Source organism: Drosophila navojoa, chromosome 5, assembly GCF_054131105.1.
Source record: "Drosophila navojoa isolate 15081-1374.11 chromosome 5, UAZ_NAV_1.0, whole genome shotgun sequence".
NCBI classification, from domain to species: Eukaryota; Metazoa; Arthropoda; class Insecta; order Diptera; family Drosophilidae; genus Drosophila; species Drosophila navojoa.
Window position 1 is genome coordinate 11921977 of NC_142893.1, and position 16956 is coordinate 11938932.

General features: G+C 38.7%; 4 protein-coding genes and 1 long non-coding RNA gene across 9 annotated transcripts in view; 1 reads left to right on the top strand and 4 right to left on the bottom strand.

Moving 5' to 3' along the window:
• Window positions 1-11404, top strand: part of apt (apontic) — a 44554-nt gene extending 33150 nt beyond the window's left edge. For 3 of the 4 annotated variants that reach the window (XM_018105226.3, XM_089262181.1, XM_018105227.3), the window contains exons 2-5: window positions 8455-8560; window positions 8631-8891; window positions 8955-9201; window positions 9277-11404. In XM_018105226.3, the coding sequence (XP_017960715.1) occupies window positions 8455-8560; window positions 8631-8891; window positions 8955-9201; window positions 9277-10165 (1503 nt within the window). In that variant the 3' untranslated portion in view covers window positions 10166-11404. Of the gene's footprint in view, window positions 1-4580; window positions 4859-8454; window positions 8561-8630; window positions 8892-8954; window positions 9202-9276 lie in introns of those variants that run through there. The other variant, XM_089262180.1, reaches the window with a different exon arrangement.
• Window positions 11279-13001, bottom strand: LOC108654141 (uncharacterized). Its single transcript, XR_003980881.2, has 7 exons — window positions 12760-13001; window positions 12532-12693; window positions 12248-12424; window positions 11754-12186; window positions 11658-11699; window positions 11417-11596; window positions 11279-11346 (listed from the first exon to the last, which is right to left on the bottom strand). It is a non-coding gene; the product is annotated as an uncharacterized LOC108654141 (long non-coding RNA).
• A 122-nt stretch (window positions 13002-13123) lies between these two features.
• LOC108654146 (uncharacterized) lies at window positions 13124-15034 on the bottom strand. Of its 2 annotated transcripts, XM_089262182.1 has the most exons (8): window positions 14822-15034; window positions 14692-14752; window positions 14470-14629; window positions 14258-14352; window positions 14134-14197; window positions 13484-14074; window positions 13358-13424; window positions 13124-13301 (listed from the first exon to the last, which is right to left on the bottom strand). In XM_089262182.1, the coding sequence occupies exons 1-3, from the start codon at window positions 14914-14916 to the stop codon at window positions 14492-14494; spliced, it is 294 nt and encodes a 97-aa protein (XP_089118308.1). In that variant the 5' UTR covers window positions 14917-15034; the 3' UTR covers window positions 13124-13301; window positions 13358-13424; window positions 13484-14074; window positions 14134-14197; window positions 14258-14352; window positions 14470-14491. The 2 variants fall into 2 exon arrangements, with proteins under 2 accessions (XP_089118308.1, XP_089118309.1); XM_089262183.1 differs by lacking the exon at window positions 14134-14197.
• Window positions 15035-15153: 119 nt separating this feature from the next.
• LOC108654147 (Immune induced molecule 18) lies at window positions 15154-15445 on the bottom strand. Its single transcript, XM_018105241.3, has one exon. It carries the CDS (start codon window positions 15443-15445, stop codon window positions 15239-15241), a length of 207 nt encoding a protein of 68 aa, XP_017960730.1. The 3' UTR covers window positions 15154-15238.
• On the bottom strand, window positions 15154-16325 carry LOC108654143 (uncharacterized). The gene is made up of 3 exons (XM_018105236.3): window positions 16094-16325; window positions 15958-16039; window positions 15154-15905 (listed from the first exon to the last, which is right to left on the bottom strand). The coding sequence occupies exons 1-3, from the start codon at window positions 16144-16146 to the stop codon at window positions 15702-15704; spliced, it is 339 nt and encodes a 112-aa protein (XP_017960725.1). The 5' UTR covers window positions 16147-16325; the 3' UTR covers window positions 15154-15701.
• Between the last annotated feature and the right edge of the window lie 631 nt (window positions 16326-16956).

Below are 16956 nucleotides of genomic sequence, written 5' to 3' on the forward strand. Positions count from 1 at the left end.
CGAAGCAACGTGAGCAACAACAACAACAACAATGCAAAGGCCAAACGTTAGTGCAGCCGAATGAAAGAAACAGATACAAAGAATCATATTGATGAATGTGTGTGTTTGTGTGTGTGTGCTCTGGCTCTCAATGCATGTGCGTGTCCACTTTTTCATTAAAATGATTTTGCACCCAACTTGCATTTCAATTAATCCATTGCATAACTCAACAACTTCTCAAAGAACTGGAGCACATTCAAGAAATCTGAGAAGCTTTAACGTCTTTCAATTTATGCAAAAGGCCTAAAGATATTATTTAATAAAAGGATTTTTATGATAGTATTATCACAACTTTGATGTATTCGAATTAATATTTATATGAATTTATTACGAGTTTTGCTCAACTACAAAAAATATAAAACAAACAAAGCCCATTTTGAGCCTTAGAAAAATCCAAGAAAAAAATAAAAAAATTTGTAAATAAAATATATACAAATCTGTAATATTTAAATTTCATATAAAATATTCGAAAGTAAATAATTAAATTCCTGCACTGCTGATACGCTTAACAACTGTAAATATGATTTTTTGTGAAATCGTTTGCAAAACTTGAATTTATCTGCGATCTACTGAAAATTGCTGTAGAAAAAGTAGCTCAAAGTTTGTCTTGGTGATTATGGCTGCTTACTAATTGAAGCAGTTCGATCTATGCGCTCGTCTTGCACACACACACACACACGCACACAGAGAGAAATGTGTGCTGTGTGCACATTAAGATCAGATACAAAGATACATTATCTGAGCTGAGTTACGTCTTCGGTTTGTAGGCGGCGTTTGGCGCAATTAAAACGCTTAAAGCTAAACAGCAGAAAGTCAGACAGTCAGCCAGTCTGTCATTCAGTCAGTTATTCAGTCTCGGCTTGACTTGACTTGTATGCTACTTAAAGATACATGCCACACACACACACACACACATGCGCAGAGTCAATTCGTTGTTGATCGCCCTGGCGTTTGGGTCTAGAGTTTTGATCTGCTGTCTGTCTGTGTATCTATGTGTGTGTGTGTGTGTGTGTGTGTGTGCCTGTAATGTATAGATATAAATAAGCGATACGTGTAATTCGGGTCACTAACCGTTAACAATAAATTTCATTTGTTTAAAGGAGAAAAAAAACTTATTTTTTTCTGCGGTAGCTAAGCCCGAGTATGGCAACGGCGGGGCGGTGTTGAGGGGGCGGCAGATAACTGAGAGCTGACTGTAAGAAATTGACATCTGATCATTTGTAATTATTATTATTATTATTGCGCATTGCGAGACATGACATGGCAGCCACTGGGCGTGGCTTATCGAGCGAGTGTATCTCACTCACTCAACATAGCATTGGCTGGCCAATTCAAATGAGTATCGAGTATTGAGTAGCTGGTTGGTTGGACTGACACACACACACACACACACACACACACAGAGACACACACATAGTCAATTTGATATACTTGTTTAATGACTGCATTCTAAAGGCCGCCAAACGAATCGGGCTCGTATATCGCTTCGAGTAATGATAATTTACATGGATCCCGAATAGTTCACTGAACTCGTTCAATCAATCTTAGATTCGGCGCATGGAACAATTAATGCCAAAAAAAAGAAGAAGAAGAAGAAGCAAGAAAGAATAACTCAACTCTGTAACCACATGGCTGAGATCTGTGTGAGGGAGTGAGGCAGGGGGCAGTTGGGGCTGCGGTTTGGAGGGGATCGAATTTTGAGGCTTTCTTTCTTTTGATTTGTAAGTAGTTTTCGGCATCGTCGTCGTCTACTTGAAGCGTTTCAGTTTTCGTTACTTAAGTCCAAGTTAAATGGAACCAGAAATTATTTGAACGCCTTCAAGTTATACACACACACACACATATAGCCATACATACATATACATATTCATATATCTAAACCTATGAAGGCAGCAGTCTAAAGTCGTAGCGTAATCATGACTTGATGCGATTATAAAATGCTACAGCAACAACACACCCAGCTCTCTCGTTGGCAGCATAAAAAGAAATTAGATACACACACACACACACAACAACAACAACAATAAGTTTCAATATTCAAATGAAATTTGTTTGTAAGAAAAAAATGACTAACGAAATTTCGTTTAGAATTGTCGAGTAAGATTTTATAACAACAACGTATATGAGTTTACCAAGTGAAATGCTTAAAGAAATGTTAACCCACATCAAAAAATATCTCAACTTAACGCACACACTCAAGTTATAAACAATTAAAGAAACTTTTTGTATAGAAATTCAAAAGTGGCAGCTACGAAAAATGTTCAAATGCCAGTCAGCAATTGGTGGCAACTGCTTTTTGGAGTTTGTGGCAAGCAGACGTCGGAACTGGGGCTGGGGGCACAGCACAACTCAAATGAGTTATGTGCTTGTGTGTGTGTGTGGGTGTTGCTGACAATGAGACTGAACTGGCCGTGCTTAAACCAACTTTCTAGCAAACTAACCCAAAACTAAACTCAAATATTTGTATAGAAACAATTCGAATACATTTTATATAAATTGCAAAGAAATTGCACAGCGAAAGTTCTTGATAAAGCAACAGAAAGAGAGAGAGATAGAGTAAAAAATCAAATGATATGTGGATATTCAACTATAATTCACAAAACAGTTTTGGAGCTCTGGCTCTGGAGTTAATTCTAGGTTTCAGTCGATTGGTTTAATAGTTCATTTGAATGGGAAAACGTGAAGACAAATCAATTGTAGTCGCGTTTCGACTTCAGCACGCCCCATGCCATGCAAGGGGGCAAGGCTGTGCTCTCCTCCTAATTTATATGCTCGCAACAATACAATAACAATCGGCATTGGCCATATAAGGCGTGCGGGCCAGAGTCGAGTGTTCAGTGTAATGAACTTGTCAGCCAGCCATGTTTAGGGTGTGTGCGAGTGTGTGTGTGTGCGTGTGTGTGTGTGTGTGTGTGTGCGGGCAAAGAAAGTCACAGACAGTACGCATAAGTACAATAAGTTTTTGTATATTTTTTAAAGAGAGAGATACGAGTCTCAACCGCATAATGACTATTCAAATGCGAGCTGCTCCATTTGTTTCCAGGCCGATTGAGATGGAGATAGCAATAGAAATAGTCGCCTAGTGGCATAGGTAATCCATTTGGCTTGCCGATATCTGTGCAGCTGTCACAAAGACACCAGCTATACAACAGTCTGTTTCAAAAGTATGCACACAGTTGGGCCAACACTCAACTTTGAGCTGCCAGCCAGACAGCCAGCCAGCCAGCCAGCTGCGCCCGAAAGCGTATCCCCCCATCCACTATTGCCGCCTTGTGGGCTGACTAATGAAACACAACCCAATAATTTAGTAAGTTTTACCTACGCATGCGCAATTCAACTTACAGTCGATGCCTCAGCAATTGTCACAGACTATAAAAAAAAGTCAAGAAAATAAAACGACAAAGAATTTTGAGCCTTAACTAGACGAACACCAAATACTCTTAGGTTGTAAGTGAGGATGGCAGATGTATGTAAACTGGATAAGACGTTCAGGAGTCGAGCTGTGATCGGGAACTTATCTCAGTTCTAAGTTATCTACTCTATAGAGCAAATGGAACAAAGAGGATGAGAGTTAAATGAAATATTATTCATTGAGCTGGGGTTGGGAGCTAAGCTGAGGTCAAAGTCAGCTGCTCTGTAGATCAAACTGAATAACGAGTAACACAGCCCAAGTTGACGATAGTATTAGTATATAGTGTTCATACTTTTTCATATAGATTCCCTCCAGATTCAGAGAGCTGTGATTGAAGATTTAAGAGAACTACTCTTGATACATCAAGCTGCATATCGAAGAACTTCTGTTCTGCCTTATGGCAGTCTAATGACTCACATTTTCTAGTCAAATAGTAGTTGTAGTACTATTAGACAATATTATTTTACAACAAAAAGCTCTTATTATGTATAGAAAAGAAATCCTTATTGAATTCCCAGACAAGCTTAAGAATGCCTTAGCTGGTTATATCTAATCTCTCATAAACCCTGCGTCATTCTCATTCTACTTCCCGTTTAGATCTTTATTTGTTACATGCTTGCCAATAAAACGGTAGTACCCTACGCATAGAGTATCTAAAAAAGTAGTAAAAAATGTCACTGAACTCGCGCGCGACGCTTTTTCCAGCTTTTATTTTTTTTTTTTTTGGGTGTAGGCCAGGCTTGAGCTGGGAAGTAAACAAAGGCACGTTTGGAAAAAACGAAAAAAATCTTATTTCGTTTTTTTTTTTTAGCTAGTTACAATTGTAAGTAGCACACCACGACGACGACGACGACGTCGCAACGCTGCTGACGTCGACGGCTGCAGTTGAAGCAACTGCGCAGGCGCGCGCGTGTGCGTCATGAAATTAGTTTATTTGTTTGCATAAGTTGTTTGTATGTGTGTGTGTGTGTGTGTGTAGTTGTTGTGTTTGGTTTGTTGTAGCAATTTCTAATAAATTTGTTGTTGGCAGCGCCAGTGTCATGCACACCTGGAGCATAATTCGCCAGCCATGAGTCAATTTCCGTCAGCTGCGTCCAAATTATAACAAAAATTGTTCAACTTGTATGAATAAAAGGCAAAATGCATATGTTAAATTGAAACTCTATGTGTGTGTGTGCGAGTACTCAACCGAAGAGCCGAAAAGGGTGTGCGCTAAGAGGCGCAGGGAGAGCTAAGAAATGCCAGCTCCACTTAAGCCATCGGAATGAGCTCGGGGAATACTGCGACGTTAGAACAATAAACACTATACAAATCAATGCTCGATGCCACTTGAATTCATCCAGAGCACAGCAGTTCGAATCGAATCGCACCGAACGGAACGGAATGGATTGGAACGGAATGGAAGGGGTAGGTAGTTTGGATGTGGAATTGAAAATTATCGTAGGGGCATTGGGATTTTTGGGCACTTTCATGGGTTCGCCTTGCCTGCCCACTTGAACGTTCGATGACATTTCAGTTTTTATTTTAGTATTTCGACTCTGTGTAATTATAATAATACATAAATTTGTGCCGCGCCACGCATAAGCTGAAAAGAACAGAACGAGCTGTGTGTGTGTGTGTGTGCCGTTAAAAGATGCCCTGTAAAAAAAAAAGAGAACGAGAACAAGAACAATTCCAATTCATTTCAATAGAAATTCAAATTCTCAATTAAAGCCGAGTTTTGATTGCTTTGGGTTAGACGAGACGCTGTTTATAATTCCAGATCCTAAAGATGCTCAGATTAAAGAGAGCTAAGTGAGCTGATGATCGTGACTCTAAACTACCTCGCTCTCTGGCATTTCGAAAGACGTGGTATATTAAAAATGGAATCTGTAAAATCATTTCGAGTGCTACAAAGTTTAACGATTCCCAGTTACGTACTTATAATACCTAAATAAATACAAGAGTGTGTGTGTGTGTGTGAGTGTGCGTGTGTATGTGTGTGTATATATGCCCTCCAGGCAGTCAAGTACTCGTAGCTGTACTTATATGGACCCCATTAAAATGCGTTCCATTCGCACTTCAGCTGAAACTGTTAGCGAGTGTGAACTGTAACGTTGCTTTAGCTTCTTTGACGCAAATAGTTCACTGTACTAAGTAACATGCAATAACTTTGTTAATTTGTCATAATTATACTTGAACAACAAACAGAGTGAGAGAGGGAGAGAGAAAGAGAGAGAGACAGTTACTGTCTGATAGTTTTGGTTTGGCTTTTCGTAGTGGGCCTCACTACAATGCCGTGCTTTATTTAAAGGCACAAGGTTAAGACACATTTTGTCGCTGCTGTGTAGGTTTCACGCGCTCCGTGTAAAGCACTGGCGATAATTATTTTCGGTTTTAATATTAAAAGAAACGAGACAAATAATCAAACTCAAGCCATTTGCTGAGATTGTGTGTAAACCAGTTTCTAGTTGTTTAATTTCAATGCTTAATGCTCACAATTGATTGGAGTGATTATTTGTTGTATTATTATAAACGTTATTGTGTTATTGATGTCTGACCAAAGAGAGAGAGGGAGAGAGGGGGGGGGATAGCTAAAATCTAACTATATTATATGGCTCTCTCTCTCTCTCTCTTTAGTTAAAATTCATTTTAGCTTCCTGTTCGATTTGCGATCGTAGCATATTCCAGCTTTGTTTCTCAGCCACGCCCCTTTCTGAGCAGACGCTACGCATTTAAATGTGACAGCTCCTAACTCAAATTGAATAATTATCAATTGCTAATAAATACATTCATATGATGTGGCAATAAGGCAAACACAGCAATAATAACTAATAATCGTAATCATAAGCACAATTTTGAATGACTAAGTTCCTTCCATAACACATAATGTGTACATAGAAATATATATATGTGTGTGTGTGTGTGTGTGTGTGTACGCTCTCCGTCTATGCCCATTAAATACGAATACATATCCATTCAAACATATAGAAATGAGTACTCACAAATGCAAATTGTAAATCAGATACGGCATAAAAATATTGAACACATGGCGCAGCGTTAAGTGAACTGAAGTTTTCAGTGCGGGTGTATCAAAGGGGGCTACAGAGGCACGGCAGAGAAGGGGATAGGGGGGGCAGAGAGGCGCTGCGAGGAGCGGTAATCGGTTTGGATAAGGCGGGAAGAGTGCTGGTAAAAATCGAAATGAAATAAAGTTAAATAAAGCACAATAAAACGTACTTCAAAATTGACGATTTGTGGCAGCGCCACAGCGATTGCCGTGGTACCAGATCACTTCAAATTGGGTGAATAGATATGAATACATGAATATGTGAAAAAAAAATTGGGAAAACAAAAATTTCAAATACAAATAATAAATAAGAGTAAATACAGATAAATAAAAAAAAAAAAATTTTAAATAATAAAATGATAATAAATAATAAAAAAAATAATAAAAATAATAATAATACAAATAATAATAATAAAAATAATAATAATAATAATAATAAAAATAATAATAATAATAAAAATAATAATAATAATTAAAATAATAATAATAATAAAAATAATAATAATAATAATAAATAATAATAATAATAAATAATAATGATAAAACAAAAATAATAATAAGAATAGTATTAATACAAATAATAATATTAAATAATAATAACAAAAAATATTAATAATTGTTTTAATAAATTTAAATTATATTTAAATGACATAATGTTTATATTATATATTTTATATTATTATTTTATATCATTATATTTTTATATTACAAACAAAATTTACTCAACTATTTATTTTATTAGTAAATGTTAAAAATTAAATAAAATAAAAAATTAAAAATATGATTAAAACTTACAAACATGAAAGATTTAAAAAATAAACTAAAAAAAAAAATATAAATATATAATATATATATAAATATATTTTATCCATGGTATTCAAGTTGAACACATAAATATACATATATTTAAATTATTAAATTTCATTTAAATATATATTAATATTATTTTAATATTGGTTTTCTTGCAACATTATTTTTGGCCAATGTGCATAGCGCATAAGTTTTGGGTAGAAAAACAGAGACGACACAAATACACACACACACACACATACAACACATATTATTTATATACATATATCCAAAGTATGGTCATATTGGCTATATAAGTACAGCCGATTATGAAGAATTTCGCTGCAGTGGTATGTGTGTTTATCTGTGTGTGTGTAAGCAAACTTATTCGATCTTAATATAATTGGCTGTCAGTGCGACGTTTGATCGCCCCTGAAAGATATATACAAACACACACACACACACACACGCATACAGCTAAAAGCGTACAAAATGTCGGCAGCTGTTGCTTAAGAGAGTGTTATTATTGTGTGCGTGTGTGTGTGAGTGTGTGTGTGTATTGTTTCTTTGAATACAATTTATTTGATTCTCTTTATACAAATGCATTTGCAATCATTGTTATTCATAATATCTTGGCCCATTTCAAAATGGCCTGCAAGCATTTAAATTTCGTGTGAAGCCACCCGCCCGTCCGCGACCCTTGCCTTTGGCCCCTTGTCTAGCAACTGCCGTCTGTTGGCTAATTGAAAATCAATTAATGTGGCATCGCATATTGGCAGCATATCAGAATATCAGACGATGTCAGACGCGCTTGTCAGAAATCAGAGAGAACAAAAAAAAGAAATGAAAAGAGAATGAGAATGAGAACGAGACGAGCTCGAATCCTTCATTCTTTTGTTTTTGCTTTGCGCTCTTTAGTCTGTTTTATTTTTGGCTTTTGCTGACAATTGGAATTTGAGTCCGAAAACTTCAGGTTCAATGAATCTTCAAGTGCGTCTTAAAGCGTTTCACAAGTCTCAGCCGGCACAAGCTTTGCATGCCCAAGTAGCTCGATATGGGGGCTCTCGGTTTGAACTGGGATTGGTTTGGATTATAATGCGGATTTAATTAACGTGTAACTGGGAGAGATGCAAATTGCTAACGTGTCTATTTCTAATTGTTACAGGTGAACAAACAGTACACGGCCAACGATCTGGAGGCTTTTATGAAGATAGCCGCCAACTGGCAGAGCACCAACCACAATCTGCTGGAAGGTGTCGATCTGAAGACAGGTAGAGTACCCTCAGATTGAGATGCCCATTCGACATCCAATGCAATCTAACCTGTTCGATTTAATTGCAGAAATGACGCAATACATGAACAGTCCATCGATGAACATGTATAAGAAGCGGGAGCGCACACAGAACTGGAACCATCAGGAGAAGAAGTACTTGCTGGATCTGTGCCGCAAGGATATGCGCATCATTGAGAACAAGCGGCTCGATGCGGGGCTAACTGCTGTCAAGAACAAGGCCTGGAAGATCATACATCAAAAGTTCTCCAATCAATTTGGCACCGATCGCACCTGCAATCGCCTCAAGGAGCAATGGCGTCGCATGAAAGGTGAGCTTGAACTCGGATTAATTAAGACTTCAAGAGTCCTTAATCGATTGATGTCATTTACAGCCTGCACGCGTAATGAGATACTGGACTATAACAATCGCCTGGCCAGGTTTGGCGCCGAGGTGGCCGATCGCAAGAAGCCCTCGCCGTTCACCTTTGAGGTCTGGGACTTTATGCAGGAGGCGAAAAAGGCCTGCAAGTCGGAGGCGCTCGATGGCATTGACTACTCCAAAATACCGCTCGCTCTCGAGGAGGACTTTGAATATCGCGATGACTACAAATTCAATGCCGATGAGCACGACATGGATGAGTGAGTAGCCTTAAAAATCAGATCAGCTAAGAAATCATAAGCTAACTGTAAAATTTCTTCGTCTGCCAATTGCAGCAGTCGCACACCGCCGCAGGAGCTATGCGATGTGGACATCAAGGAGGAGGAGACCAACGAGACCTTCAATGAGACCTACAACAATCACAGCAGCGACATCCATGCCAATGGGGAGCGCCTGAGTGTGTCGCCCAATCACAGTCGCAACGGCCTGCGCGAGTCAGAGAGTCCGGCGGCCGCCGCGTTGGACACAAGCGCCGTTGGCGGCGCCTTCATGCCACCCACTGGGGGCGATATGTCCGGCTTTCAGCCTAGCTTCAACATGAACAACATATCCGCTACGCTGGAGGCGCTCAATGCGCTGCGCAGTGGCCAATTTCCGAATGCCGCGGCAGCTGCCGTTGCTCTACAGCAGCATCAGGCGCAGGCTGCGGCGCTGCAGCAGCAGCAGCAGCAACAGCAACAACAGCAGCAGCAGCAGCAACATCAGCACAACAATAACAACAACAATAACAATGAGGACGACGATGATCTGCTGAAGCCAATGGCCAAACGGCAGCGCACGAGCAGCAGCAGTCTGGCCAGCGAGGAGCAACAGACAACGCTGCCGCTGCCACTGCCGCTGGCCAGCGCAGTGTCCCACTCCTCAGACAGTCAGGCATTGGAGCGCAGCAGCAGCAGCGTCGTTGGCGCTGCCAGCAGCAGCAGCAGCAGCGCCGCCGCCGCCGCCGCCGCCGTGGCCGGCGCCCTTACCAGCAGCAGCAGCACAGCCAACTCGTTCGAGCTGCGCATGTTCATGGAGATGCAGAGCAAGGAGCATATGATGCGCATGAAAATACTGGAGGTCCAGCTGCAGGCGGCCAAGCACAGCCGCGATCTGGTCGAGATTAACAAAACGCTGGCGCTGCAGAAGCTGCAGGAGTTGGCCAGCAAGCGGTTGCCCAGTTAGAGCAGCGCTGGGCAGAACGTTAACTGCTTGATTATCATCGTTTTCATCGTTGTTATAGTTGTAGCTGTAACTTTGTAGCACGTAGCACTTAGCACGTAGGGCGTAGCTAAAGTTAAATTTTAGACTAAGAATCAATTTTGTATCCAGAGACAGACAGGCAAAGGCACAAATACACACACAGACACAGACACAGATACAGACACGGACAAGGACACATTGAGCTGCAATTCACAACATTCCTGGCATTGTTTGACCAGTATTTAAAAGCTAGAAGCACACGCACACACACATACACACATACAGGCAGAGACAGACGGCAGCTCATTTCACTTTGCAGCTGCAGTGGCGCACAAAAGTATGCCATATTATTTTATATAGTTAAAGGACTCTCGCCCCGAACGCAACCAGAAACAGCCCAAGCATACAGCCTACCTCACACACACACACACACACTCGCACACACACAGACACACAACACTTAGCAGCTAGCGTTTGGGGCGGGAGTCGAGAGGCGCGGCGTGTCTTGTGGCTCGGCACTTGACCAAGTCAAGTGATTTGTGAATACGCCCGAACGCATTCAAGTTTTTAGTTCTACTTAGTTTTAGTTTTAGTTGTAGTACTTGTAACAGCTCTCCATGTTGCTCAAAACCTACATACACACGCACACTGACACACACACTTTACTTACCACAAATGTATTTTAAAATGTACTTATAAAAAAAAAAATATATATATATAAATATATGGATATATATATATATATTTTCTTGACTTGAGTTCGACTAACGAAATGCACAACACAAAAACAAAATCTTTTTATCTTATTATAGAGCTTAAGTTATTCACTTTATTGTATTACGCGTATACCCTACCTATTATCATATATGATCAAAATTTTGAATGCTGATTTCATATTTATTCTCAATGTAACATGTGAACATGTTTTTGTTTTAAATGCCATATTTAATTAAATTGCAAACACGCACACACACACACACACTCTCTTTGAAATGCTGTCTGGCACTCTATGAACTATATATATCCCGATATATATATATATATACATACTTAAACACTTTATATATAAACAAAGAAAAACATTTGAAAGCAGCATTATTTTATTTTTCTGTTTTTATTTTTATTTTGTTTACCTCTGTTATGTAACGCTTCCTGTAAAGCAACTGTAAATGAGAAATACAAACTATTTTAAATAAAATGATGAGTACTTTTTAATGAAAATATGAAGATCACCGTGGCATATCCCATTTCAATGGCTAGCATATATATATCTGTCTACAGTGGAGTTCTTTTTCTGGTGACTTGTAAGTATTTTGCATGGGCGAGCAGCCGTTTGTTCGTTGTCAATCTAGAGCTCACATAGCGCTCCTGCAGCACAATATAATCCCGGATGAGGCACAGCATTTCACGTTTCTAAAGCGAATCTTTGGATATGGTAGACATCTTAAGTTCCTATACAGCGAGTGCTACGTACCCGCAATAAATTTTCAACTTGTTTGCTCCACATAGCCGAGATCTAGAGGGCAAAAGAGCAGAAATCGAATAAGCAATGACTACGATTGTCTCTTACCTTTGCTTTAGTAATTTTCGCCTTTTCTTCTTCGGTTATGCGGCTCTGTTGATATGTCCTCTGCAGCAACCTGATGATATTCCTTACCGCACCTCTGTGCTGAGCGCAGACCCACATGTTATCGAATGAAGAATTTTGAATTTTGTTCCAAAAAAAGAGAAATAGGTAGTTCAATGAAAAGATTAGCAGATATGCATCAGCCTACTGATCGATTTGGCGACTTGGCCCCGTTTCCACAATCATTTTACTAAGTGATCACAAAAACATCATTTCAATTGTCTGCTTGCTGGGTTATCACACTCTGAGTCTGATGCAAATTCCGGTTGCTCTCCGCCTTTTGGCTCGTTATTTGCACACTGGTTTCCACTTTGTGCTCCCTTAGGCCTCTCTCTCTAGCAATTTTGTTCCGCAGATTTCTGAGCTGCTCATTTTGCTGTGGTCACAAAAGGAGAATCGTTAGTAAAGATTGGGTTTATCTAGTTATATTTACGCACAATTTTCAAGAAATGCGCATTCTCTACGGCACGGGCTCTCTCATAAATCTCCTTTGTATAATGACGAGACATGATAAAAATCGAGCCCTGTGGAATTGCATCAAAGATCGGTTTGACAAACCGAACGGACTCAAGCGCCTTGCACACAGGCAGCATACTAATTTAAAAAAAAAAAGTCTAAAGAGATAGTGTTAACAGAAAAATTTTGAAATTTGAATTGAATTCTGTATGGCGCTAACTACATTTTGTCAAAATATTTTGGGGGACAGTTTGTCAAGACCTACCTAGTTAGGCTTGAGTCGAACTTCCATTCACTTGTCATCCTTCATTTTCTCAATTTCTGTCGAGATCTCCTCAATCTCTTCATATAACTTATCAATTTTCTCATTAATTTTCGCCTTTTGTTCCTCATTTATTTTCTTTAATTTTTGTAATTGATCGTATTGCTGAGAATGGAGATAGACATTGTTATTGATATTGTGAATATACGAATGCGTTAGGCGAATACAAACTCTTTTCCGAAAGTAAACGTTCTCTCTGGCCTTGCCCCTCTCATGGATATCTGTGACATGCTTCCTATGCAAGGATGCATTACTCATATTGCTCAGCATTGTATTTTCTGAGTTGGCATTAAAAGCGCCCATAAAAAGTCGATACGAAAATTTTATGAACAACATAATCCTGGTATAAATACAATTAAAAAATTTGGAAAGTTCAGTCAACTAATTACTTAAAAATGTACCTGAACTGAGCTATACAATGAGCAAATTTCTATGGCGCCTACTACGATGCAGACTAAGTATACGTTAGATCTACGAATGGATAAAAGTAAAGTGAAGTTCACTTCACCAATTTCTGGGCATTTAAATGCTAAAATGTTTTCAAGCGGAGAATTTATTGGTTAGCCATAATAGTATAAAAGCACATTTCTTTCCTAGTATCTTATCAAGTCCCTTATCTCATCAATTTTATCCTGCAGATCCAGGATTTTATAGTCCAGTTGCCTTCGTTCAGCCATCTTTTGGCGCCTCAAGTCCATAAGTGCATCGTATTGCTGATGGAAATGGAAAACACATGTACTACATACTATACAGAGAGTCAAGTACGCACCATTTTGAGTAACTTGGGGCTGCTATATTCCTTGGGTATTTTTTCGTAATACTTTGCAGACTTGGATCTATAAAAAATTATTGCTCGATTGTATTAAGTCTTCTGTGCATAGGTAGTAGGACTCACCTAACGCATTGGAAGGAAAAACAACGTTGGGGATTAAACAGGTTGAAAGCTGTTTTGAATCTGCAGCCGAATAAACCGTCCATAATGAAAATTATGCACAGCAATGCAATTTTGACTATTGAATTTGAATTTTGAACAAATTTTGGAATTTCCAGTTCATGCCAAAGTGACAAACAAAATAAGTGAACTGGAAAGTCTATTCAATAAATGAATTTTAAGTCCACGAGCTTTATGTTTGCTTGGAATTTCATAAAGGATTTACGAACCGAGTCGAGAAACTGAGGAGTGATGTCCTCAGAGTAGACAACTTATCTGATGGTTGATTCTATTAATGAAAGTAGTTTTTTTTTTATAAAACAGCATATAATTTTATTAAATTTACTGTTCAATAGTTTTTAGTTATGTATAATTGAATTCTTAATGTTTTCCATTCCTGCTGGCTCAACATTTATGATTATATTATTTCTTTGTCGCATCCTTTAAACGCAATTTGACGTATTCAATTTTTCTATCCAATTGTTCAATTTTATAGTCCAGCCTGAGGCGATCGTGCAGCTTTTTTTTCTTGATTAAGTTCAGTTGCAAATGGAGCTATAACAATTACAAATATAAACAATTATATAGATATGACAAGTTTTGGTAATACAAACTCTTTGCAAGGCGTTTTGATAGTCACGCGGATTCATATTATTCATCAATTTTCGACTGTAAGGTCTATAAAAAAAATGAACAAGACATATAGATATATATGATATATATGAGCTGAACACTCACTGAAACTTTGTGAAGTGGACTAATCTCAACGGCGTCAACAAATTTAATACTGCTTTAGTTTTGAGGCCAAAGAACAAGGCTGCCATATTCCAAATCTTAAAAGAAAAATTTAAAATTACACAAAAAAAAAAAAAAACAATTTAGGAAATTCAAGATGTTAAAATGAGTTATAAAAGTATTTTGAAAGTAATGAAGTTATTCGGAAGGCCTACGTATTCATAATTTTCTGGCGAATCAGGTTTTACTATTTTCACGCTCATCGTTTTTCCTTTTGATAGATTCAATCTGCTTGTCCAGCTGCTGGATACGGTCTTTGATCACCTCCTTTTCCTTAAGTATTTTCTGACGCAGCTCCTTCAGCTGTTCCCGTTGCTAACAGATAGAGGGAGGATGGTTAGTAAATAGCACAGTCTCGGATGCATTCCATCTCGTACCATTTTCAGGAAATGCACATTCTCCTTAGCCTTGCCCACCTCATAGATCTGATTGGAAAACCTACGGGCGATCGAACAGCAGCAGCAGAATTTCAGTTATCGACATCACATCATATCATATCATACTCACTTCAGCAACTGCTGCCATCGCACGACTGGCGACGACTGCAGCAGGCGCAGATTCTTGGCAACAAAGAAACTGAGAAACCGTTGAATGGGAGACATTTTGTTAATTTTGAGATGCTTAAAATTTTGAATGATAAATTTACAAATATAAAAGCATTGAAATTTACTAGCATATGAAGGGCAGTGGCATTTTCAAACTTCAACTTGAAGTCTAAGGTAAGGCTAAATTGAGCTGAGCATTTACTAAGAAGAAATGCCGACAAAGATTAAACATATATATTTATTTATAGCACAGATGTCGTCTCATCCCATCACTAGCAAAAACAATCACAGATCTTTAGTTGTTATAAAGCTGTTAATAATTTATTGAAGTTTGCAAAAAGATGTTTGATCGTTCTTAGGGCATGTCAGTGGCTTTTGTTTAGGCGTACATGGTCTGGGGCCGACCAGGTTGTCGTATGGGCGCATCGTAGATGAAGGGCCGTTGCTTTGGCCGGGAGCCCGAGGAGCCGCCCCTCCAGCTGTTGCCACCACTGTCACGGGATGGCTCTGCCACTGCGCCGGGCAGACTTCCGAGCGTCGCGATCAGAGCCAACAGCAGAAAGAAGCAGAGTGCGATGAATTTCATGATGTTCTCGGTGAAGCTTGCTCGGTGCGACTAATAGCTCAGCTCAGGCGAGGCGATTATATATGGAGACAGCAGTCGCTTGCGGGTTGCGGTGAAGCACCGAGTGGGATTTTTGCGATTTGCGTCTTCCAAGTGAGCCCCCTGATAAGCGACCGTAACAAAAAAAAAAAAAAAAAAAAGGAAAAAAAAGCCAAAACAAAATCACCGACTCTCTCTCTCTCTCTCATTCGCTCGCTCTCCCGCTCCCTTTTTCTCCCTATATCTTTTGCTCGCGTTTCGCTGGCGGCTCTTCATTTGTTGGGGTTTCCTGAGGTGCTATGGGTGCCGGCTTCTGCATCTGCATTAGATCAATGTCGAATTCCATTTGTTTAATGCTCCTCGTCAGATCGGTCAACATGGATTCGACGCATCGCTGTCTCTGCCAGAGCAGCTTCGAGCGGGCCTCAAGCTCAGCGCGCTCCTATAAATGTTAATCATATGTATTCTCTATAAATAAACCTGGCTGAACTTACCAAACGCAATTCCTCTAGCTCCAGGTCTGTGCTGTTTCGCATTACGTTAGCCAGATTAAAGTTGCTTTTGATCAAGTATTTCCTACATAGTACCGTCATTTATTAGTGGTAGCAACTATTTCTGATTTGCACTTACCATTGGGTGAAATCTTTGGTCTGCTTTAGAATTTTGCGTATTAAGTTTGCCATTTTTTTGGTGTTTTTTTTTTAATATTTGTCTGTATAACCGTCAGAAGCCAAGAATCTGTTTTATGAGACGAATGTTTGCTTCCATATACAAGGTATTGTTATGTTCTAACTGAAATATTTCACAATGTATACCAGTTTATAGATTTCGAATTCAGCTTGCTGGAGATTAAGCATAAAATGTTTGAGGGCATAAAATTTGGGTGTTTATCACTTGGGTACATTTATCCAAATGAGATCATTTCTGAACAATTTGAATATTTAAGGCAAGCTTAATAGTCGTATACTTTATTTTGGACGCTACTGTAGGAGCACTTTTGTATGAAATTATTATTGCCTACTTTTAGGCATGCACAGTAAATTTGATTTGCAAGTGCTTATCACACTGACCTAAAGCGATCTGAAGAGCTTAGTTCCGATTTAGTGTGTGTGAATATATATTAAAAATATAGGTATATAAATAAATATGCTTATTTATACCTAATATTAAAAGTGGGTGTACTTTTTGTGAATCAAGCGACACAAATTTCAGATTTTCGTCATCGGGAGCTTAAAATAACGGGTAAACGAAATAAAACAGGGCGTGTACCTTCTTTTGAATTCACAAACAAGAAATTTCCCTCCATAATTATCGCCGAAGCCTCCAAATATATACGATGAAATTCACTTTACTGAACCAGAAGTAATCTCAAAATTAATTTACGGATGAATGAAAAAAATGCTAATAAATACAAATTAATGAATGACTTTGTACTTTTTTTTTGTGTACAACAAACCCGTCTTAAATGCTGTTAATTGCATGAAATATAAATA